Raw genomic sequence first — 24,539 nt, 5'->3', positions numbered from 1 at the left:
GTATGCTGTCTTGTGGTTATTTATACTTCCCCTACATGAACTGCTCTTCAAATAAACAGGACTATAATCAACATTCCCACCTCAAAGAGCCCAAAGTAGTTAATTGTTTTTTGTTTTTTTTTGTTTTTTTTTGTTTTTTTTAAGAACTTGAAGGGCCTGGAGTTAGGAATGTAAGACTTTGAGTTTTTTCAAGGCAGGTAAAGGAAGAGCAGAAGTCAGCTGACTTGTTCAGAGGGCAAGAAAGGAGGAATTTTTCCAAGGCTTGAGTTCTCAAGAAGAGAGCATCTTTGGATGAATGCTTTTTTGTAAAGCTAGATTAGGAGAGACTTGTATTAGCTGAGGACTCCATATTATACATGGGTTTACCAACCAGATACATTATTCCCCAGTAACAAGCGGGGAATCACAAAGTTGGCCTAGGGATACCATCACTAAGAAAACCATGGACTTTTAAAGACAGGGTGGTGATAGAATTTACACTTGCAGTGGACCTGGGGAAAAGCAATGTTTCCTGTTGGTGAGAGGGGAAGAAAACCTCTCAAGGAATTAGACAATGTTCATATGGAAGCTGTGGGAGTGTATACAGATTTATTTTTGAAAGCGAGACTTCTATGTGCTGGTGATTTAATATGAAGAAACTGCAATTCAGAAATAGATGCAGAGAGAAAATAACAGGTTGAAGGGATAAAAGGAACAGGAAATAGATGGGACAGTAAAGGTATAAGTGGTGTGTGTGTATGTGTGTGTGTGTGTGTCCACGTGTTCATACATCCATGCGTCCATCATGCCTGAATGTGTTGTTTTTATTCAACTCCTAGAGTTACATATTTATTAGGAACATCACTTTGCTCACAAACAGATTTGAGGAAGTAGAGTAAGACAGATCCCAGTCTGGTGTGCCGAGGGTAGCCCTGTGTAGGGAATAGCTCTCAACCACAATGGTAAAGGAATTACTCGCACACATCAAACTGTCCTCGCATTTACCCAGATTACTTTTTTTGGATCCTATTCTACTGCTAGTGACTGTTTTCCTATCTCACTTTATAAGTGTTCCCCTCAACCCCTTTTTCAGTTGAAATTTGATTAGACAATCACAAGCTTGCTTTCTCTTGGTTGTAGACTGACGGCTACAAAACCATTCCTCAGTTGTTTTTTCTCCTTTTAAATTTAGATTTGATTCCTTTATTCTCTGGGTGAACAGTATTTTAGTGGACGTTAGGAAAATAGTTTTGCCACTTTCTTGCTTTGAGTTTCTAAATATCTCTCCCCACTTCCCCGCACCCTGGTTAGGGCCTTTCTTATGTTAGGCAGACACGGCTACCCAGCTACATACTCAGCCCTCAAAAGACTACTTAAGAACATCATGCCCAAAAAGTATCTCTGGAAAAAAGTGTGTTTTGACATAAGTCAGATCATAATTCCTTTCTTAGAGTTAAAGATCATGTCCCCTCCCCTCTCCTATCTTTGCTCTCTCAGGCTGGCCTTGAAGTTGCTATGTGGCACAGAATGATCTGGTCCTCCTGTCTACCACATCACTGGATTTATACTCTTCTAGGTAAGCTATCTCTCTCTCTCTCTCTCTCTCTCTCTATATATATATATATATATATATATATATATATATATATATACACACATATATATATGAAACTTTTCAAAATAAGTGTAAGTTCCTTAAATTTTATCAGTACCAAAATGTTTGCCTTCATCACTTCACAAAACCAAGATTTATATCCACCACTTCTCTTTGAATATTTCCTTTCTTTTCTTTTGCAGATATTCCCTATGTGGTCTTGTATAGCTTCATGAACTCAATATGGAAACCGGGCTGACCTCAACAAACTCACAGACCTTCTTTTGCCTCAGTCTCCCAAGTGCTGAGATTAAAGGTGTGTGTCACCACGCCCAGCTTCTTCATTTTGAAGGACCTCTTTGGATAGGATTATGGGAAGATCCCGAAGCTAAACGGGATCTGTTGGTATTGAATAAACAACGGCGTCCGTTTGTGTCTAGACTGAGGAAGAGTCACAGAGAAGGAGATGCAGGATTTGACTAGGGCTGTGAAATTTTGCTATCTTATTCCTAATAGAAAGCTTTCTTGATCTACCGCTCACCACTTACACATCAGCATCTCTTGTGGCTCCAAAGAGCTGAGGACTTCACAAACTGTCACGACCATTTTAGAAAGATTCTGCCCAGCAGGAGGGGGATGGGCGAAAATCCTAGCTCAAGTATCCCACTGTCAATCGTGGAACTTTAGAATGTTTTCAGGAGACTAAGGAACTTTTAAGCTAATTAAACGTAATCACACACATAGCAGAAAGGGTTATTAACAATGCCGATTTCAACGGGAAGGCCTGGCTTCTCAAATGTCCATTCTTTGTTTCCAAACCTGTCGAGTTTCCCACAGTTTCTAAAAATAAGAAATTAACTACTACTTAAGAGGCAAAGGCAGGTAGATGTGTTAAGTTCTAGGTCAGTCTGGTCTGCATAGTGATTTCCAGGACAGTCAGGGTCCTCTTCGAGAGCAAGTGCTCTTTCCAGTCTCAGGTTTTGATGGGGGCCGACCCAAACCATCTCAGTAGATTGGTGCCTCTGACTTTGACTTGAAGATTTAAGGTCTGGATTAAGCCTCTGGGCTTCTTTAATTAAGTTTTTGTGTTTATGTTGGTCTCTACTACTACTCTTTTTTTTTTCCGGGAGGGGGCGGTGGTTGAAAACTTCCGTTGCTCTCATTGGTTCTCAGACACTAGGCCCCGCCTCCCATCGGATGGACCAATTGAAGCGCGAGTTGGAATTCAAACTGCGGTGCGCCGGGTCGTTGGTGGCGTAGTCTTGGGTGAGTTTTAGCTGCGAGTGTGTCGTTGCCAAAGATGTCTTGGGCGAACTCGGGGTGGCGGGGCAGGAAGACCCGGGACTGGAGGCTGGAGCAGGGTCGGGACTTGTGCTTCACTCGGCCCGGCGTCCCGGGGCGCTCTTGGCGTGCTTGACCCAAAGCGACGCTGTTTTCATTTTCTTTCTTCCCTTCCCACACACTTCAGGGTCTCAAGCAACCCAGACTGGTCTTGAATTGTTATGTAGCTGAGGCCAACCTTGAGCATCTGATCCTCTTGGCTTCTCCTTCCTATCGCTGAGCTGGTAGGCTGGAGACAGTTGTTTGGGTGCCAACATCAACAAACGATTTCTGTAGTTTAGCGTTTATGACCCTGGCGTGAAGATTTAAGGTCTGGATTAAGCCTGTTGACTTCTCCAGCTACTTCTAAATTTTTGTGCATAGGTGCTCTGGTCTCTGTTGCTGCTTAGTTCTTCCAGCCTTCCTCAATGCCAGTTTTATAATATGCAGGTCTCTCCCCTCAGTAATCCAGGATGGCTACTCTGATCTTTGTTGATAAGGATAACGAAGAGCCAGGCAGCCGTTTGGCATCTAAGGATGGATTGAAGCTGGGCTCTGGTGGTAAGTATCAGCTGCCTTGAGATACACAGGTGTCGTGAATGGATTATGGCCCCTAGTATTTAGTGTACTTTTGTGGTTGACCGGAGTCAGGTTTGATATATTTTCACGCTTATTATCTTTCTTTTTAGAATACAGTGTCATGTAGCTCAGACTTGGTCTCTAGTTCCCTATGTAACCCTAGGATGGTCTTGGACTTCTGATCCTTTTGACTCCCCCCCCAGCCCAGGGCACTGATTACAGGCAGGGGCCACTGTGCCCAGCTTATGCGCTGTAGGGGATGGAACTTGGAGCTTCTCAAATGTTAGGCAATCACTCTCCCTAATGGTCACATCCCCAGGCACTATGCTTAAATCATTTTTTGAGATGGGGCTCCCCTACATAGCTTTAATTGACCTGGAATTTGCTATACAGATCAGGCTGGCCTTGAACTCAGAGATCCACTTATCCCGGCCTCCAAAGTGATGGGATTAAATGTGTGTTGCTACGGTGCCTGGCTTCATGCTTATTGTCTTAATGAGTTTATTGAAGGGTTCTAAGTCACTGCCCAAAATGAAGCACAGGTTTGTGGGTGAGAATTAAGTTGATGAGGTGTTTACATGGCCTGACCTTGAAGAACAATGTATTTATTACCTTTATTTGTGTATGGGGGGGGGGGAGTGCACACATGCCATGGTGTGTCTGTGGAGATCAGAGGGCAACCTGTGGGAGTCCATTCTCCTTATGCTATGTGGGTTTTGGGGGTTGAATTCAGGTTGTCCGGTATGGCCGAAAGCCCTCTACCCACTGAGTATGTTATACTTTTATGATTGTCCTTTTTTTTTTCAACAGTCAAAGCCTTAGATGGGAAATTGCAGGTTTCAACGCCACGAGTCGGCAAAGTGTTCGGTGCCCCAGGCTTGCCTAAAGCCAGCAGGAAGGCTCTGGGAACTGTCAACAGAGTTACTGAAAAGCCAGTGAAGAGTAGTAAACCCCTGCAATCGAAACAGCCGACTCTGAGTGTGAAAAAGGTGAGCGAGGGCTGCGAATACTTGCACATGTGTTGGCGCTTTATAAAAAAAAAGTTTATTGTTTTTATTCATGTATATGTATCTGCGTACAAGCAGACTACATGTGTGCAGGCACCCAAGGAGGCCGGAAGAGGGCGCTGGGTTCTTAGGAAAAGGAGTTGCAGCAGGTGTGAGCTGCCTTACGTGGGTGCTAGGAACTGAGTCTGGCTCCTTCGGAAGAGCAGAGTGGCAAGTGCTAACCACCGAGCCATCCCTAAGCCCCGCTGTAGCACTCCTGATGCTTAAAAGTGGACTTCCCCCTGCCTTTCTTCCTCTGAGTCCGAGGTAAATAGAGGTCCAGAAATGGAGAAGAGTCAGGCTGTGCTACTTCTCAGCACCCTGAGATTGCAGCTCTCGGGAATAATAGCTAATGCTGATTCTTCTGCTTCAGCTGTTCTTAGCTAGTGCCAGGAAGCAGTTGGCTGGAAGGCCTGAAGCAAACGTGTGAAGTATTTAACTGGGTTTGATAGGCACCTGCAATCCCAGCACTTGGGAGGCTGAAGCTGGAGGAGAGGCTGGTTGGAGGCTAGCCTGAACTACACACCCTCCTCCCCACTTTGGTATACACATAGAGTGGATAAGATCGGATGTTTCTGCTGCTTCTTAATTCCATCTGCTTAAGGAACACGAACTTGTTGATATTAACAAAGTAATTAAGGTAACAGTGGCAGAAAAATCACACTTTTATAAGGTAAAAGTGACTTCCAGGATTAGCGACTATTCTGGGGGTGCCTCAAGCCTGTTTTGCTCACTGTTAGGTTTGAACAGTTGAGTTGATTAACTTTGAATTAACCCTGCTCATTATTCTTAGTGATATCTGTTGACAGGTGCTAAGATGTCGTGACTTTAATAGGAGTACTTTTTTTTTTTTTTTTTTTTTTTTTTGGTTCTTTTTTTTCCGGAGCTGGGGACCGAACCCAGGGCCTTGCGCTTCCTAGGTAAGCGCTCTACCACTGAGCTAAATCCCCAGCCCCAATAGGAGTACTTTTAATTTATGCGTTTGGATATTTGTCTGTATGCTATTGTATTGGTTAGGGTTTTACTGCTGTGAACAGTAAATGTAACAACATTTAATTGGGGCTGGCTTACAGGTTCAGAGCTTCAGTTCATTATCAATGCAGGAAGCATGGTAGTAAGTGTACAGATAGGTATGGTGCAGGAGGAGCTGAGAGTTCTACATCTTTGTCGAAGGTGGCTAGGAGAAGACTGGCTTCCAGGCAGCTAGGACAAGGGTATTAAAAGCCCACGTCCATTGTAACACACGTATTCCAATGATGAGGCCACACCTCCTAATAGCATCCTTCCCTGAGCCAAGCATATACAAAGCATCACAGTATGTACGTGTACCATCCCTGAGGAGGACATGAGACATTGTTTCCTTTAGACTGGAGTTAAAGATAGTTGTGAGCCACCCTGTGGGTGCTGGGAATTGAACCTTGGTCTTCTGTAAGAACAGCAAGTGCTTTGAACCACAGAGCCATCTTTCCAGTGTGTGTGTGTGTGCGTGTGCGCGCATAGGGCAGGGCTGGCACATGTGATGGCATGTGTGTCAGAGTCTGAGGACAACTTCCAGGAGTCAGTTCTCTCCTTACATTTACACTGAATCCTGAAAACTAAGTACTGTGACTTCTTAGAAGACAGCACGGAATTGACAAATTCTAAATAGTGATGTCATCATTTGAAGAGGCTGCCCAATCTCATGCTACCATGCAGGTGGGCAAGACTTCCGTTCTCACAGTGCTTATTCTCTTTGGTTTTTCTAGATCACCGAGAAGTCTACTAAGACACAAGGCTCTGCTCCTGCTCCTGATGATGCCTACCCAGAAATAGAAAAGTTCTTCCCCTTCGATCCTCTAGGTAACAATGCCTTTGGTATGATGGGCAGGCCCTCTGCTGGAGATTTCTCTCAGACTGATTTCTCCATGCGACTATAATGTGCAGCTCTAGAATCCCAGACTGTCTGAACCTGGGTTACTTTGAAAACATAGACTGTTCAGGTGGACTCACTTGTATCACCTTCAGAATGGGAGCAAAGATATCAAGGAAACATCAAGTTCAAGGTGATCATTGTGTGAGTTCAAGGCCAATCTGATCTACAGAGCAAGTTCCAGGACAGCCAGGGCTATGTAGAAGGGACCCTGTGGGGGGAAAAAGTGTAGTGGGCTTGGGGGTGCACACCTTTAGTCCCAGGCAGAGGCAGGCAGAGCTCTCGAGTTCAAGGCTAACCAGGGCTATGTAGAGAGACCCTGTCTTAAACAAACAAACCAAAAAAGAAAAGGCCAAGTATAAATAATGTAAGATAAAAATTCAAATTAATGTCATGCTAACTATTAACAGGTGAGTGTTCCACGATTCTAAACTTTTTCCCGTTTCTGAATTCCTCATTGGTGACAACATTTTCCTTGAAGTGCGGTAGACTTCCCTCATTCCTTGAGGAGAGAGTATGGAAGGAATACATTCTCTTGACTGTAGTTTGCCTTTCAGATGAAAACTGTCTCCCAGGAGAACAACCCTGGCTTGGCTTGCAGCTCAGAGCACTGTAAATCCCTTTTTCTGTGGCATCAGCATGCTCACCGTAGTTTTGTAACAGAATCTTTGACAGGGAATGGGGACCTGCTCTGCAGTTCAGCATGGTTTTGAACTCACGGCGATCTGCCTACAGTCACTCTCCCACACCACCATAATACTTGCATCCCAGAACCTATTAAAGAATGTTCAAGAGCTGGGCCGTTAAAATTATACTTTTTCCTGAGTCTGGCAAAAGTAATAGTTAAATTAGGGTGGTAACTTTATTATCTAACTGGCTATTGTTAAGTTGGATCTTAACAATATTCTAAATGACGAATAGTGGCGAAGAATAGTTTGACTTGGTGGACCTCACTGGGGCCAAGGGAGCACTCCCCTGATGCTTGCCTCCCCTCTGTGACAGATTTTGAGAGTTTTGACCTGCCTGAAGAGCACCAGATCTCACTTCTCCCCTTGAATGGAGTGCCTCTCATGATCCTGAATGAAGAGAGGGGGCTTGAGAAGCTGCTGCACCTGGACCCCCCTTCCCCTCTGCAGAAGCCCTTCCTACCGTGGGAATCTGGTGAGTGAGGCCATGCCCTCTCGATGGGCTGTAAGCAACTTGTTAAATGGCATGTGTTGTTGTAGGGACAGTTGTATGGGTGAGCCAGTGTGCAGCTTTGGGGATACAGGGACAACATCTAGAACAGTAACTTTCCTTGGTCGTTGTGGTTGGGTCCAAAAAGGTGTTCTGGAATCTTGGTAAGCCTTTGGTGATAGCAGAGGGTGGAGTTTACCACACAGCTTCTTAGGCTATGAGTTGAAGCCTATAGTAAAGTAACTGAGACTGGACGAACACTCCAGTTTCTGTCCTCGGCTGTCAGAGGACCAGTGTAGACCGACAGTTAGCTTGTAACCTCTGAAAGCTTAAGGCTTTAGTGGGAACCGGTGGTCAGAAGTGCCTCCCTCCTGTTCTGATGAGGTGGGTTGCCAGTCTGATTTTATGATTTGGTGAGACTTTATGCTCAGGAGAGCAAGAAGCTTCGAGTACTTCAAAGACCTGCCTCTTGAGGAGGGTCAGTTCCCAGGCCACATACCCACCCCCTACCCCTCCACCCCTACCACCACCCCCACCCCCCGTCGTTTAGGAAACCTGCATGTGCGAGTGAGATTCGTTACATGAATGTAGGATGAAATTAGCAGCTAATGTTTGTTATGGATAATGGCTATAACGGAAGTGCAGAGTCCAATGAGGAATCCCTCTTCCTCCAGATCCGTTGCCGTCTCCTCCCAGCGCCCTCTCCGCTCTGGATGTTGAATTGCCGCCTGTTTGTTACGATGCAGATATTTAAACGTCTTACTCCTTTATAGTTTATGTAAGTTGTATTAATAAAGCATTTGTGTGTATGCTCTGACTACCTAACCCAAAGCAAAGCCTGCTTGGTGTTTCTTGGTGTTGGGAGACGCTCTGTTTTCCTTTGGAAGTATATCCGTCAACATGTACTCTGTTGCTTTTTCGTGGCTGTTAACCAGTGACAGTTATCAGGTGTCTTAGAAGAGTCCCTTCCAACTCATTAAGTGGCATTCTTTATCACCAGCTCGGTTTAGTCATTAGTATTCACTTACCGTATACTAATGACTTTACTATTTGGTAGCCAGAATTTGAAAGGCTCTAAACCTTCTGAGAACCCAGTCTCCTTGGGCTCACTAGTCAGATACTTTGACGATCACTGTAGGTAATTTACTTACGGTAGGGCTCACTCCCCACCTATAGGAATTGGTTGTGTGTCCAATCGTGGACATAAGTATTTGATAAGCATTAGTGTTGTTGATGTCTAAGCCTATATTCTTAAACGATGAGGAGCTGGGACCTATGCTTTTGAGTGAGCGATACTTTGCAACTACCACAGCATGGCCCGTGTCTCTGAAGTATGATGTGTTTTGCAAAAGATGTGGGGCTCCAGCCCCGAGGAGGGGAGGGCCTTACATCTCAGTTTACCTCTTGAGGGTATGGTATAGGATACATGCGGAAATGAAGAGTGATCAGAAGCCTGGAGGAAGGGGCTTCAGCGGGGGAAGAATGAGGTCCTCTGGTCTGCTTTTGTATCTGCCACTGGAAAGACAGTGCTCCGGGACGCCACTTTCCAGTCGTGTACCTGGAAGACTTTTCCTTTCCCGGGCATTCTCCCTTAAAAATGAATTTTAATTACTGTCCCATGGAGCTCTGGATGGTGTGAAGTCTGAAGCTTTTCCTTGATGGGGGTGATGTCTAAATCAGAGCCACGCCTGCCTCAGCCCTGCCCTCCGCTCTAACTGGGTTCAAGGTCCTTGGGAAATGGCACATTCTCCTTTCTGTGCTCGCTGCTCTCACTGAGTCTGGGTATAGCATTAACTAAGTCACGCAGTCACTATTATGCTGTCCTAATTTTATCCAGCAATAATAAAGCCACTTTTGAATTCAGCCCCACTCAGGTTTTGGAATCTGGTTGGAATGGAGCTGGATTCATTACCAAACGTAACACGAGTGGTCTTCAGTTCCCGCAAAGAGCTCTTGTTCTCTGTAACCCAGGGGGCAGTCCTTCCTGTCCGTCTTTCTAGCAGCGATCCAGTCTTCTGAACTCCTCCCAGGACGGTCCACTCAGCCTGCTTCTCCAAACTCTTAACTCCCTCACACGGATGTGTTCCCCAAGGTCTACAAGGCCACACTGTCATGTTTATTACAGCAGCGGGTCCATGCTTTGGTCCCACTTTTTAGTATTATGTAATCCATCACAGTCGGGAAGGCAAGGCTGGAGCGCCTCCTCGCTGTGGCATCAGGTTAAATCTCTGTGAGGAAGCAGGGAAAAAAATGGGCTCGGTGCTTAGCTTGCTTGCTTTTTTTCTCCCTTCTTGGTCAATCCAGGACCCCAGCCAAAGGGATGGAGCCATCTACATTCCAGAGTTGGTGGGTCTCTCTAAATCCTGTCTGAAACCCTCAGCTACTCTCAGGTGATCCTCACTGATGTCTTAGACATTCCTTAACCTAATCAAGCTGACAATCAAGAATACCCACCACAGGGGGGCCATCTTGAATCTGCCCTTCCAAGCATAGCCTTTCAATGCTCTTAGCACCTCAGAGAACCAGGGTAGATGAAGGTGTCCCTTTATCAGGATCTCCAGGCTCTAAGGCTTGGACTACTTTAGCAGGTGTCCTACGCTGATAAATACCTGGACGTGGAAGCAGGAAGCTAGTCTTCAAGTTTCAGGTAAATGCCCACTGGAGCCTATTCAATCCTCTCAGGGTGCTTGTTACTCACAGGGCTCGCATCACAGCCCAACGCTAACTTAAATCTGTGTGTGTGTGTGTGTATAGGGGTGTGTATAGGTCTGAGGATAACTTGTGGGAGTCTCTGCTTTCGTCCTGTGGGTCGCCGAGATAAAACTTAAATTGTCAAGTTTGGCAGCAAAGCCCTGTATAACATGTTGAGCCGTCTTGCCAGCCCCAGTGCTGATTTTGAATTCAATACTCAGTAGCTTTGGAGAGCTCAGCCACATGTGTTTGAGACAGGAACAACCAGACGCAAGACCTGTTCCTCTGTCCAGCTAGGGTAAACTCTAACCAAGGGTCTTGTCTTTGTTAGTCTCCAAGTCCCATCAGCTTGTGGAATTGGATTCCCACAGGGAGAGTGCTTTGTCCTGTGTTACCACGTTGTCCTGTAAGAGGAACTTTGGATTGATGGTCCACTTCTCACACCACACAGTGGAACCGGCCGCAGGCTCTCCAGTATGCAGAGCCATGGAGGGGTTTCCATGGTGATCGCCTGTACCATCGCTCACCTCACAGTTGCTGCTGCATGCAGAAGTGGGAGCTGCCTGCCCTTGGCATGCCGCTCAGAGATCCGGTTGCAGCTGGCTTCTGTCTTCCTGTACAGTTGCACCTCACGACCAGAGGCATAGTGGGGCCGGAACCAGAAGTGATGGCAAGGGCACCTGGCTTGGGAAACACCTTCATTTTCCTGGGAAGATGAAATTGAGCCTCCTCCATATTTCCAGGTTGAAAACTTGGAGCGTGGCTAGAGTAGTGGTTCTGAACCTGTGGGTTTCAACCCCTTTGAAGGTCAAACAAGCCTTCCGTAGGGGTCACATATGAAATACATTACGATTCTTTTTTTCTTTTTCTTTTTTTTTCGGAGCTGGGGACCGAACCCAGGGCCTTGCGCTTGCTAGGCAAGCGCTCTACCACTGAGCTAAATCCCCAACCCCTTACATTATGATTCCTAACAGTAGCTACATTAGTTATGAAGGAGGTAGTTTTATGATTGGGGTCACCCCCAACATGAGCAACTGCAATAAAGGGTCACAGAATTGAAAAGGTTGAGAACTGGGGCTGGAGAGATGGCTCAGTGGTTAAGAGCACTGACTGCTCTTCCAGAGGTCCTGAGTTCAAATCCCAGCAACCACATGGTGGCTCACAACTATCTGTAATGAGAGCTGAGGCCTTCTTCTGGTGTGTCTGAAGACAGCTACAGTGCACTCATATATAATAAATAAATAAATCTTTAAAAAAAAAAAAAAAGGTCGAGAGCCACTGAGCTAGGGCAACATAGCAGCAGCTGTGTTCCAGCCCCATCTTGTAACTGAGGCAGAGGGAAATGGGTGTCAGATGCTAATAGGACAGTTGGATAGAGAAATGACAGGTCATAGGGTTTTACTGCTTCAAACAGGCACCATAGCCAAGACAACTCTCACAAGGACAACATTTAATTGGGGCTGGCTTACAGGGTTCAGAGGTTCAGTCCATTATCAAGGTAGGGGCACGGCCGCATCCAGGCAGGCATGGTGCAGGAGGAGCTGAGAGTTCTACATCTTCATCTGAAGGCTGCTAGTGGAAGAATTCTGACTTCCAGGCAGCAGGATGAGGGTCTTATCAGCCCACAACCACAGTGACACACCTACTCTAACAGGGCCACACCTTCTAATAGTGGCACTCCCTGGGCCGAGCATATACAAACTTTCACATGACAGTAGAAAGCGAGGGAACTGGAAACCAAGAAAGCAGATATAAATAAGGAGAGATGGCCCATCAGTTAGGGATGAGAACGGCATCAGGCAGTTCACATTACCCCCATTACTCCAGTTCCAGGGGCATCCCACATCCTCTTCCGGCCTCTGTGAGCACCTGCACGCATGCGCACCAAACTTCCTTCTGAAGTCACATTATTAAAAGTAAATTCTAACCAAGCAGACATAAGATCACATAACCTGGCGCTGTTGAACTTTCTGGTTTGTGTCTCTGAAGGTTAACAATGACCCCGATGGATGCGTATAGTGTTCACTCTGGCTCTTGTAGGGCACTATGCCAGGCTGGGTAGCTGAAACCTTGGAGATATATCCTCACAATTCTGGAGTTAGAGATTCAAGACCCAGATGTGTGTAAGGTTGGTTCCTTTCGAGGCCTCTTTGACTTGCAGTTAGGATCTGTACCAGAACGGACCAATGTCTTTGTGGGAGGAAGAAAATAACGTTACTGCAAAACGACCTGAAGTTTCAAGGCACATGGAAGGAGTGTGGGCTGGTACCCCAGTGAGGGGATGAGAAGACGGCGGAACAGAGATTCTCTCCACTGATGCTCGGGGAGACGTGAGGTTTAGTGAGTAAAGAGGCTGTTGAGTCCAGAGGACATCCTGGTACTCTGGGTATGAGGTATGTCCTGAACGAAACGGCTCACCTTAGTCTGATTCCTATTGCTGCCGTAAAGACTTGGACCAAAAGCAACCTGGGGAGGGCAGAGTTCTTGGTTACACATCCTGGTAACATCGCATCACTGAGGGAAGTCAGGGCAGGAACTCAAGGGCTGGAACCTGGAGGCAGGAGCTGCAGCAGAGGCCACGGGAGAGTTGCTCAATGGTTCACTCAGCCCGCTTTCTTACCTTTTTGGCATTAGCCTAGCTTCTCCCAGCTGGGCCATTGTCTCAGCCCCAGCCTGTTTTCTTGCACAACTGAGGACCATCTGCCTAGGGGTTGTACCAGCTGCAGCGAGGGCTCTCCCTCATCAACCATTCATCAAGCCAATTTGATGGAGGCGGTTTTTCCCAATTGAAATTTCCTCTTCCCTGTTGACTGGGTTTTGTGTTAAGTTAACAAAATACTAAGTAGCACACTGCTGGTAAGGAGGCACGCGCGCGCACGCACATTTTGCACACATGCACGCACACACGCTACACATTTTGAGACAAAGTCTCCTTATGTGTCCGGGACTAGTCTTGAACTCAAGATCTTCCTGCCTCAGCATCCTGATGCTAGGATTTCAGGTGTGCATCACCACATCCAGCTACATATTTTAGTTAACATGCAGAGATGGCGTCCCTTCTGATACCAAGCTTCTTAGACTCCATGGGATTGTGTGGATATTTTCCACGAGTTCTCTTCCTAGAGACAGAATAGGAGCCAACAGGTTATTATTCTTGGTCATAACGAGCAAGAGTCGTTTAGGACTGAGCCAGAGGCCATCTTCATTGCTTGATGGATTCTCTTCAGGGTTATCATCTCGCTGGTGGCTGGTGGCTGTGTGCAGAACACACGGGGAAGAGATCTGCCTCAGAATGCCAGCATTGTCAGGAAAAGCAGACAAGAAAATGACAGGCACAACGAATTCCCTGGGATGCAAGGCTACTGGAGGAGCAGAGGCCTTTGCCCATCTACCCTTTAGAGTAGTTATTCTCAATGGCTGTCTAGAGAACCCCAGGGGTACTCCAGACCTTTGTAGGATTTCATGAGATCGAGTCTATTCTGTTGATAGCACTTACATACCTAGTTATCTCTCTCTCATTCTTCCACAGGAGCACGGTGGTATTTTCCAGACGGGGACTTTTAAGTGTGAGATCACAGCCGACTGCATGCAGAAACAAATCTAAGAATCCAGCTGTTAAGGAGACCTGAAAGCATGGTCAGCAACACCGGCCTTCTCACTCGCTTGTTTCCTTTGAGAAGAGGATTGTCTTTCATAGACTATTTTGTGTTGACACTAACAGGCTTATTATAGCCATGTTTAAATTAATTAGCAACTGTTTAAAAGAATTCCTCAGGTTTATTTTTTTTAATCACTATACACATCGATGGAATCCTTACAAATAAAATCTTTTGTGGTCTTTAGTAATCTTTCGTGCATAATATTTTTGTGTGTGTGTATGTTCATCTTTGTTGAGGGTGCGTTTGTATTCACGTGTGTGTGTGTGTGTGTGTGTGTGTGTGTGTGTGTGTGTGTGTGTGTTGGGGGACATGGCAGAGGACAACTTTAGGCCTTTGGAGCCAGGCACTTTTGTTTGTTGAGCCAGGGTTTCTCTGTGTAGCCCTAGCTGTCCTGAAACTCCATCTGTAGACCAGGATGGCCTCAAATTCAGAGATCTGCCTGCTTCTGCCTCCTAAGTGCCGAGATTAGAGTGTGCACCGTTACTACTGGGTAGAGACAGACTATTTCACTAGCCTGGGCCTCAGCACATCACTATAGTGGCCAACTGACAACCTGGGAACTTGTTGTCTGCTTCTACAATGCGGGGATGAAAAGAACACACTATCATGCCTGGCTTTACAGATAATTACGTTTATCTTGTGTGTGTGTGTGTGTGTGTGTGTGTGTGTGCAAGTGTGTGCACATGCTTGTGTTCATGGGTATGGAGTGGTATATATGCCATTATTTCACACAGGGAGAGCAGAGAACAAACCTGCAGGACATTGGTTGTCTCCTTCTACTTCATGGAACCCAAATAGCAGATCACCAGGCTTGGTGATAAGTACCTTTACCCCCGGAGCCATCTTGCCAGCCAGCCCTTCCCTGTCTCCCTCCCCTCCCTCCTTTATTTCTTCCTTCCTTCCTTCCCTCCCTCCTTTCTTTGTTTCTTTCTTTCTCTCTTTCTCCCTCCTTCCCTTCCTTTTTCTCCTTCCTTCCTTCCTTTCCTTCTTTGTTTCTTGCTGTGAGCCTAGCTTTTAATGGCTGAGCCATCTCTTCAGCCCTTTATTTCTTTTGAAATAGGGATTGAACCCAGGTCTTTGTGCTTACAAGCAAGCACCATACTGATGGAGCCATCCCACAGCCCTTACTGTGGGATTGTAAAGAGTGTAACAGACTCTGGAGACCAACCCACTTGAGAATTGTAACTGCACGGGATATGGGTCTATCGACTCTGGGGCTTATGTGTTTGGGTTCAAACCCCTCCATTGTCATCTTAAGTGAGTTACTTTCTTTGAGACTTAATTTCCTTATCTACAGACTATGTTACTTTCCTTATTCAGTTATATTTTTAATCATAAAAAGGTGGGATGTCAGCTCTGTGGGTAACTGCTCAGTGCTGCAAAGGCTGTACAATGGCGAGCGTCACAGCTCCCACTCTAAAGGGTCCTGTCACTCAGCAGAGCCGAGATGTCCAGACTGTTGGTCTGACTGGGATTTATGGTCTGATTTTGAATTAGTCACTTCCTTTGGGAAAAAGCCAGACTATATGCCTTTATTAAGGTACACTGAAGAGACGACAAATTTCCACTTGTCCATTTCAGACATACCGTCCATTAAATCAGATGGTTTTTTCCTTTTTCTTAAAAAACAAGCACCAAGTCCTCCTCTGCTCCTTCCCAGAGTCTGTCTTCCTGTGGTAGTGTAATCATGCCACTAGAGGGCGCCACCTTCGTTTCTTGCTCATTTGCTTTCTTTTCTGCAGTCTTAGCGGAGATGGAGACCCTAAATCTGAAGGACGTGTTTAAGCTTGATGGCTGCTTTAAATTTTGCTTGAGAATTCGTCTTTTTTTTTTTGACACGGGGCTCACGTAGCCCAGGCCCACCCTAAAGTTGCTGTGTAGTTGAGGCTGGCTTTGAACTCCTGGATCCTGACTTCTGCCAGGTGCTAAAATGACAGGCATGTGTTTTTATTTATTTGTTTGTTTTTTGGTTTTTTTGTTTCGCCACACCCAGTCTGTCTCTTGGTTTTACAATCACCTGTGCTTACTGAAATGCCTTAAATTTTATTTTATTTTATGTACACTGGTGTTTTGCTTGCTTGTCTGTGTGAGGGCACGTTGGATATTGGAGTTGTGAGTTGCCATGTGAGTGCTGGGAATGGAATCTCAGTACTAACCACTGAGCCATCTCGACAGCCCCACTGAAATGTCTTTAAATAAACCTGGGCTGGTGGGCTGGTGGTCACTGCAGTCCCCCAGCCTTTCCAGAACCTTTGTTTCTCACCAGATCTATGCCAAGGGCATTTGACACACATCTCATGGAGTCTCGGGGCCATAGTGTGTGCAGGTGCGCTGTCCTTGTATCCTAAGAAGCAAGCTCAGATTCTAGTTCCTTATGTAATCTCTGCTATATCCATCTTGAGAGGACATTTGATACTATGAGCGGCTCTCCCAGGGCCTTATGCCTGCTGGCTGTAAGAAAAGCCCAGGGTAGGTTTTGGGTTTTGTTCTACAAGAGTGGTTCCCAGGTTTATCAGACGCAGCGCTTTCTGTAACAAATATTCTGTGCTAAGTAATTTGTGCTGGCCATTTGTTCTGAGCTGAACAGACCAGACCAAACCAATGTGGAATTCAATCACCCAGGCCCTGCAGCCAATTAACTAAGTTGCAACTGAGCTCTGGGCTGACGACAAAGGTGTAGCCAATTATTTTTTATGTCTCACTTTCTTTCTCCTGTAAATGCTGTGCGTTTGTGTTGTTGGCTGGAGTTCTCAGAATCGGCTCTGATGTTTGGAGCTGCCCCATGTGAGAATCCCGGGACCGGAAATAGCTAAGTCAGTAAAGCGAGAACCTGACTTTTGAGATTCCATCTCACCCCAAGCCGGGCGTGGTGACACATCCTTGTAAACTCAACACTGGGGATACAGCCAGCTGAAGGATTTAGCCTAAAAATTATATGACTTGCTGCCAATACCAACGGCACGTGGCACGTGGGCACCAATTCCCACGTATTCCACCAGAGGGCGGTATATCCTCTTCAACCCGTGCAAACTACTTCGTTCGTTCCTAATCCTTTTTTTTTTTTTTTTTTTTTTTTTTTTTTTGGTGGTGACAAGGGGGCCCCTGTTAGAAGACTGGAGGTCCCCTGAGTGGTGAGGCGGGTGAAGAGGGAAGTGAAGAAAGGAAGTCACAGAGCATAGAGATGACCCCCACGTTAGTGTGGTAGATTTCTAGTCACATGGTATTTACCATGACTTCAGTCATGTGCTTGACAGTTTTAATTTTGTTACTAAGTCATTTTTTGGCAAGGTGATTATGAACTAATGCATTTTACTCTCATTGAAATAGCTTTTTTTTTTTTTAGGTTTGATAGCCAGTGATCAGTATTCACTGAATAATTTTTTTAGATTGACTTAAACTTTTGATTAATCTGATATTACATGTGTTTAAATGAAAACTTTTTAATGTTTAAGCTATATATAGGCATAAAACTTGCATCATTTGCCATAATTAGAGGTAAGAGATAGATAGATAGATAGATAGATAGATAGATAGATAGATAGATAGAGAGAGAGAGAAGAAAACAAACTGTGTCACTAAATTCTTGCTGACCCTGGCTGGTCTCTTTCTCACTAAAACTCTGTCCAGGGAAAGATTTATCTGCATTAAAGACATGTTAGTGCAGGACCCTGACTGTCCTTAAAGTAGTCAGCCGGATGAGCAGAAATGCAGCATGGATATACTTTTCCCATTGTGTATATTGACATTATTTAAAGCATCCTTCAGCCTTCAAACCACTTTCCATATCCTGTGCATGAAAGGCCGTTCATGGGTGTGTGTGTGGGGGGGTGGGGTGGTCAATGGATCTCTGGACAAGGAGTGTAGGTAGGGTCTACTTAAGAGCTGTGTGTTCTGTTCTGTGCACATGCCCTCTCTGGGTCTCTATATCTCAGCGTCCAGAAGAAGATGGAGTAGATCTCTAAATTCTTGGAGCTAATAATTTACGATTCTTTGAGGTCCTGGTTCTCATTGGAAGAGGTGGCAGCCTCTTGATGACTTAGGAGCTTTAAAGGTCTGGAGAAAGCTTCAGAGCTTCACTCTAGCTGATACCCCATCTTCTGGGGAAGCAATTTAACTTCTAAGAAAGCTAGAGGCTGGAGATGAAAAACACAGAGCCTTGCTCCAGACTTCTTCAACAATTATGGCTTGAGCAAGTGACTGAGCGTGCTGGGCACTGTCTTGCCATGTGTAAGTCCGGAATGTGGTTGTGTCCACTGTGAAGACTTAACTCGTTAGTGAGCAGGCCAGCTGTTTACACAGCGTCTGTCCCGGTTGATGGAGTTATTCCTGTTACTATGCTAATTCTGGAGATTTTATTTTTAAGAAAAAAACTTGAAAATCTTAGCAGTCTTCGGGTAAATTATTTGGTAGCCCAGTTCTCTGTGGCTTTAGTTGGCCAAGATGGAATGAGTTTCAGAAAGGAGGGAGGCCTGGGGCAGGACAGGTGAATGGGGGTGTAAATGATCAACATGCTCATATGGTCTTGGTGGCAATGGGAGGTTCAGATGTGTTTGTGTGGGTTTTAGGATGGTCTTAATGATATATTTTAAACATTTATTTATTGTTATTTATTGTGTGTTTATGTGCATATGTGTGTGCCACAGCATGGGTGTGGATGTCGGAGGACAACTTGAGGAACCAACTGTCTCCTACTGTACTGGCTGGTTTTGTGCGTCAACTTGACACAAGCTGGAGTTGTAAGCTGAATAAACCCTTCCCTCCCCAACTTGCTTCTTGGTCACGATGTTCGTGCAGGAACAGAAACCCTGACTAAGACACCTACTGTGTGGGTCCCAGCAACCAGGCTCAGATTGTCAGGCTTGGCAGCAAGGGCCTTTACCACCCATTGAGTCGTCTCAGCAGCTCCAGGAGTTATTTAGTTTTTAGATTAAAGTCTCTTATATATATCACAGGCTGGCCTGTGAATTTGCTATGTAACCGAGGACTCGTGTCCTCTTGTCTTATCTTAGTTAGGGTTTTATTGCTGTGAAAAGACACCATTGTCAAGACAACTCCTATAAAGGAAAACATTTAATTGGGGCTGCTTTACAGTTTCAGAGGTTCAGTCCATTATCATCATGATGGGCAGCATGGCAGCGTGCAGGCAGACATGGTGCTGGAGAAGGAGCTGAGAGTTCTGCATTTTGATCTGAAGGCAACCAGGGGAGACTGCCTCCCCAGGGTATGTCTGCTTCCTATATACAGGTGACTGCCAATGTGTGCCTGCGTGTGCACTTGGGGGTGGGCGGGGAAGAGCAGGAGAAACAGAAAATGTGTGTTTGCCCTGGTGGTGCTTGGGTCTCCTCTAGCCTGGGTGGGCTGGGGCAGGGGGGCAGTGGAGGTCCAAGGTACTCATGTTCCAAAACTGCCTGTGAATGGGCTGCAGTGCCGGAATTCTCCTGACCAGGTAGACGTCTCTGAGTGAGACCAGCCTTTCAGGGGATAGTGTGGATGCTCCCTGAAGCACAGAGTGTTCGACCATGTAAGCTGATGGTTTGGACTTACGTCTTACTTATCTCCACCAGTCATCAGAGCTGTCACCTTGGGTGAGATGTTGAGTACCTCTAGTGTTTCTTTCTTCATTTCAAATGAAAGAATAGACCTTCCTAGTGGCTCATAAGTAAAAACCTGTCTCCGTGTTTGTAATAGATAGATCTTGGCTCTGTTTGACAAGCAATGAGTTATAGATCACTCCTCTAGAAAAATGAAGGTCCCAATGTTTGTAAAAAAAAAATTGTTTTGGAGACAAGGCCTAATTGTAGCCAACTAGCCTTGAACTTGCTATATAGCTGAGGCTGGCTTTGAACTCCTGTTTCTCCTGTCTCCACCTGTTCAGTGCTGGGATTGTAGGCCTACTATAAATCCCCTTCCTTCCTTCCTTCCTTCCTTCCTTCCTTCCTTCCTTCCTTCCTTCCTTCCTTCTTTTCCTGTGATGGTTTGTACATGCTTGGCCCAGGGAGTGACACTGTTAGTAGGTGTGTCCTTGTTGGAGAAGGTGTGTCACTGGGGTTTAGGGTCTCTACTCTTGCTAACTTTCAGACCTCAGAAAGTGATCAAGGGAGTCAGAACATGGAGGTGGGCCGATGCGACATTGTTCAGAGGTGGAAGGACTATAAATGAAAGAGGTAAAATTAGGAGAGGAGGTAAGCACAGAGGAGCCCGGACTAATAGAATCATCTCTTGGATGGTAATAGGCATAACACATTTCCACTACAAAAGCCCAGAGAGAGAGATCCAATTCAAAAGCTGTTAGCAAGAAGATATGGGTGGCATCTGACATGTTTTCAATTTGAATTTGCAAATCATTTAGTACAGATAAGGCAGCAGTGGGATTATGGGGAATATGCACACAGCGTTTGACCTTGATAACAATGGCACAGTAGTAACAGCTCCTGAGTGGTGAGGTTCTCTGAAGCTATACAGTTCTGTGCTCCTGCTGGTAGAGGCAGGTGATAGTCTACTGAATCCTGGTCATCCCTGGTCAAGCATTTTGATAAATGTCCCACAGGCAGACAGATGGCTTTGATTCAAGGTATTGGTGAGACTCTCAGGGCTATTCACTGACATTCAGTTTAAAGGCTCGTTAAGTTACAATAACCCTGAAGAAGGGGTTTTGGAAAAAGGAGCTTTTCATTTATCACATGCTTTTGTTATTCTTGTCATTATTCCCCTTTGGGGATCCATATAGAAATTTAGCTACAAGGCCATATCTAGATCTTATCCAGCATTAGAACAGTAGAAGCCATGAGTAGTCCATTAGTCCCACAAAGGCCCCAGAAGACCCTGGGTTATTTTCTAAGTGTTGCAAGGGCCTGGATGGCTTGAATACAATCAGCCAAAGAGCCTTGTGTTCTGGAGTTAAGATAAATTCTAATTTAATACCTTTAGGGATAATAATTGGGTCTGTGGATTTTACCATACTGTCTGTCAGCTAGGGAGTTCAAAGACTGCGTTAGGTGGTTTGAGGACTCATTTAATGAAGGAGGCCAGATACAAGAACTCATCCATGCGATGTAAGACCATCCTGTTATCTAAGGTTAAATCATTTAGGCCCCTAGCTGTCCAAAAAGTGTAAATTCTGACTCCAAAACCCAGGGAAGAAAACTCTAGGCTAGTTGACTTATTCTGACGTTGTACACTGGTCCATCCAAAGACAAAAGTGAATTGAGACACAGATGTTATGGGGACATACAGAAAGAAGGTGTCTTTAAGATGCAGGACAGTGATCATTGGGCATTATAAAGGAATTGTGTACAGAGGACTGGGACTCTGGGGCACACAGCTTCACCGTCTCTGTTAAACGTTTTGGCCAACACCGGGGTATTAATGGGTGATTTGTAGGGAGTTAAAAGCCCATAATAGAGACATCACTGATTAGGGGGTGAAGGCCTTCCCTAGGCTTCGGGCTGCAGAATGCATCAGTAACAGGAAAAGCATGAGAATCCTTCAGTCTCACTATAGCTCTGGTGGCTGTAAGGTCCCTACCGGGCAGGCCAGTAGCCATGCTTCAGGATGAATGAGGAGCTTTGTAAGATCCTAATACTTATTTTTCCCTTTTAAAAATTGAGACTACCTCTTTCTACTTCGGATTGCGGCAAATCACTACACCTTTTGGAAAGCCCAATGGGTGTTAAAGATTAAGAGAACGGGTGAAAGTTAGCCTTTTGTTTTCTTCTGCTGAAGGTCAATTGAAGCTCCTCGAGGTTACTTTTAGGGATATGGGAAAGGTCCCTTATCGACTTTAGTTTTTGCTCGATTCATTTTACCATGCGCTGAGGTGTATTGGGGTCTCACTGACTGTGGGTACACTTGGTACACTTGGGGGCACTGAGGACATTTGCCTCTGTATTGACTCTTCTCTTCACATAATCTATTAGAGTCCAAACTAACCGAAAGTCCATGACCTTTCTGATCAAGAAGATGTGAGTTTCCCAAGCTTTAGGATGTTTTTAATGGGGTCCAGTCTTCTGTGGGACTTGCCTAATGTCTTAGCCCCTTGGGATTGGTGTACAAGTGTGACTGATGAAGACTCTGATCAGTTAAACTAGTGTTTCTATTTGTATTCGTCATCTTAAGCATGGTCTCATCCATTCCAGGCTGGTCTCAACTTGCTACAAACTTGAGGATCACCTTGAGTATTATCAATCCTGTTGCCTTTACTCCCAAGTACTGAGATTATAGGGACCGCCATATTAGAAAAACTAGTTTTGAATCACAGTGACTTAAAATATAGTTGTTGTATAACACTCAGATAAAGTTGAACAAAACAGATTTTTATATAAGCAGGGGGTCTGTTACAGAGGTTCTCAACCTGTGGGTCACGACTCCCTGACAAACCTCTATTTCCAGAAATACAGTAGCAAAGTCAGAGTTATGAAGTAGCAACAGAAATAGTTTTATGGTTGGAGGTCACCACAATTTAAGGAACTGTATTAAGTGGTCAAAGCATTAGGAAGATTGGGAACTACTGCTCTATTGGGAGTGTTTCCTAAGTAGTTAAAAGCCCTACAAACACAGAGGATAATATAAGCAATTACCTTATTAGAATGTAAAATTCCTTTTCTCTAAACCCGTGTTTAGTAACTGTTATAAAGAATAGGTCGACATTTAAGGAAACCTTTTCCGTAGACAGAAAATCAGGCTCCAGTTCTGCATCAGTACATTGAATTCTGATCTTAGGAAATTTTAATAATTTTGAATAATAGCCAATTTAGTCATGGCTATAACGTCTCTAAGTTGTAACTTCTTGTGACATACTTTAACCTCCTGGCTTTGTTCTGCTTATTTTTTCCTGTTTCCATTTTGAAACAAGTCCTTTCCTTAATTGTAGAGCCAAACTGTATTTCACCATACAATGCCCCTTTATTAAAAAAATTTTTTTCTTTTTACCAGAAATACATTTCTATGCCTGTAATCTACATCTCCTTTTCACACTTGCTGGTTTCCGTTTTACTTTCTTTTACAAAATTCTTCATGAAATTGAATTACTTGAGTTTTTGTTATAAAGCCATAAAACCTGCACTTAGGACATTCTTGACCTTTGTTTTTTTTTTTTTGTTTTTGTTTTTGTTTTTGTTTTTGGTATCTTATAAAATTCATGTAGCTGGAGGATGGCATTAAAGCTTAAATTGGCAATTATTGGTCATTTTACTCTAGCATATAACTTAAATTGCTTTGTTATATTATTCACATAATCCTGGGTCTTTAGGTCACCACACACACACACACACACACACACACACACACACACACACTTACACTTTCCCCAGATCCAGTTCTTTTGTCCACTAAAAATTGTCTTTATTTTATATGTATAATTGTCTGTAGTTTTGATATTCTTTTTAATATAGTATTTTATTGGAGAATTTAATATATACATACAATATATTTTGATATTATTTATCCCAACTCCTCCCCCATTTCCCCTAATTTCTTTTAGATAAATTCCCATCCCCTCTTTCTTAACTTTGTGTCCTCCTTTAAAAAAAAAAAAACAGAACAACACTATCAAAAAATATCGAGTCCAATTTGTATTGTCTTTATACGCATGAGTATGGGGTCATCTGTTAGAGCATGATCAATCAACTAGGAGTCACAAGTGTGAGGAAAAAAACCTGACTCTCCTTCCCCCAAGAAACCATCAACTTTCAATACATCCTCAGCTAGGGGTTGGACTCCTGAGCCCTCTTGGCTCCATCCTGTAGTGTTGATTGGCTTGCTCTTGTGTAGGTCTTGTGCAGGCAGTCGATCACCGTTGAGTTCAGGGGTGCAGCAGCCCTGTCATATCTAGGAGACACTGGTCCACTCCAGGACCAGATTTTGAGACACAATACTGTAGTCTGGTTGGTAATAGGCAGCATGGAATGGCAACTTTCTGAAACTGGCTGACTCAGAAATGACAGAGATTAGAGAGAGGGAACCTCTGACTATGTTTGCTTAGGGCTTCCTTAGGAGAAGAGCAGAATCTTCCAGTCTGTTCTCTGCAGTAGTTTTGCTCTCTATAGTTCAGGTTCTTTTGCACTTTTCACCCTCCCTCCATCACTGGAGGTGGTAGGGGAGTCTTCGTTGTATGCAACTAAGAGTGTGAAAGATAAAAATAGTAGACCAGAGGTGAATGGGAGAGTTCCGCAGTAAATCAGGAAGCCAAGGATTCTGGCTTAGGAACCCAGAGAATGCTAGATGACCTTGGTCAAGTTACATAACAAAGTATCAGCGCTTACACCAAATGAAAACAGCTTATTATGTCTGAGGGAGGAGTGATTGTTGTGAACATCTTGGAACTTGCCATAGTTCAAAGAATCAGTATTCTGTGCTATTAAATGTCCCATTTTGTCATGTCTGTGTACCTGCCTTCATACTGATAGAATGTTCGCATAAGGGTTTTTATTTCCTTTTTCTTCAAAGATGATAGGTGAAAGGAGACACTTAGTACACGTGACATTGATCAGGCTGGAAAAGAAAAATCCCTATTTAGAAACCAAATACAAAAGTAAAGTCATCATTTCAAATCAAAACTTTACTCTTTCATTGGTCTGATTTGGACTTCT

The 24,539-nt window shown here is 44.6% G+C and overlaps 1 protein-coding gene across 11 annotated transcripts; it reads left to right on the top strand.

Moving 5' to 3' along the window:
- The first annotated feature begins 2,800 nt into the window (after positions 1 to 2,800).
- Pttg1 (PTTG1 regulator of sister chromatid separation, securin) lies at positions 2,801 to 14,140 on the top strand. 11 transcript variants are annotated; one of them, XM_087574149.1, is made up of 7 exons: positions 2,801 to 2,839; positions 3,358 to 3,454; positions 4,283 to 4,461; positions 6,264 to 6,357; positions 7,430 to 7,588; positions 8,278 to 8,381; positions 13,824 to 14,140. In XM_087574149.1, the coding sequence occupies exons 2-6, from the start codon at positions 3,367 to 3,369 to the stop codon at positions 8,355 to 8,357; spliced, it is 600 nt and encodes a 199-aa protein (XP_087430275.1). In that variant the 5' UTR covers positions 2,801 to 2,839; positions 3,358 to 3,366; the 3' UTR covers positions 8,358 to 8,381; positions 13,824 to 14,140. The 11 variants fall into 11 exon arrangements, with proteins under 11 accessions (XP_087430275.1, XP_087430277.1, XP_087430279.1 ...); XM_087574151.1 differs by having other exon boundaries at positions 3,344 to 3,454; XM_087574150.1 differs by having other exon boundaries at positions 2,806 to 3,138.
- The last annotated feature ends 10,399 nt before the right edge of the window (positions 14,141 to 24,539 follow it).

Source organism: Rattus norvegicus, chromosome 10 (genome assembly GCF_021556685.1).
Source record: "Rattus norvegicus strain SHRSP/BbbUtx chromosome 10, alternate assembly SHRSP_T2T, whole genome shotgun sequence".
Taxonomy (NCBI): Eukaryota; Metazoa; Chordata; class Mammalia; order Rodentia; family Muridae; genus Rattus; species Rattus norvegicus.
The sequence above is the reverse complement of the archived record's forward strand: the minus strand, read 5'-3'. Positions and strand labels throughout refer to the sequence as shown.

Bases quoted from the DNA above. Each gene is read 5' to 3' on its own strand.
- Pttg1 (XM_087574149.1), top strand. From the start codon at position 3,367: ATGGCTACTCTGATCTTTGTTGATAAGGATAACGAAGAGCCAGGCAGC. The intron at 4,462-6,263 runs GTGAGCGAGGGC...TGGTTTTTCTAG, and splicing joins CGACTCTGAGTGTGAAAAAG to ATCACCGAGAAGTCTACTAA. The intron at 6,358-7,429 runs GTAACAATGCCT...CCTCTGTGACAG, and splicing joins CTTCCCCTTCGATCCTCTAG to ATTTTGAGAGTTTTGACCTG.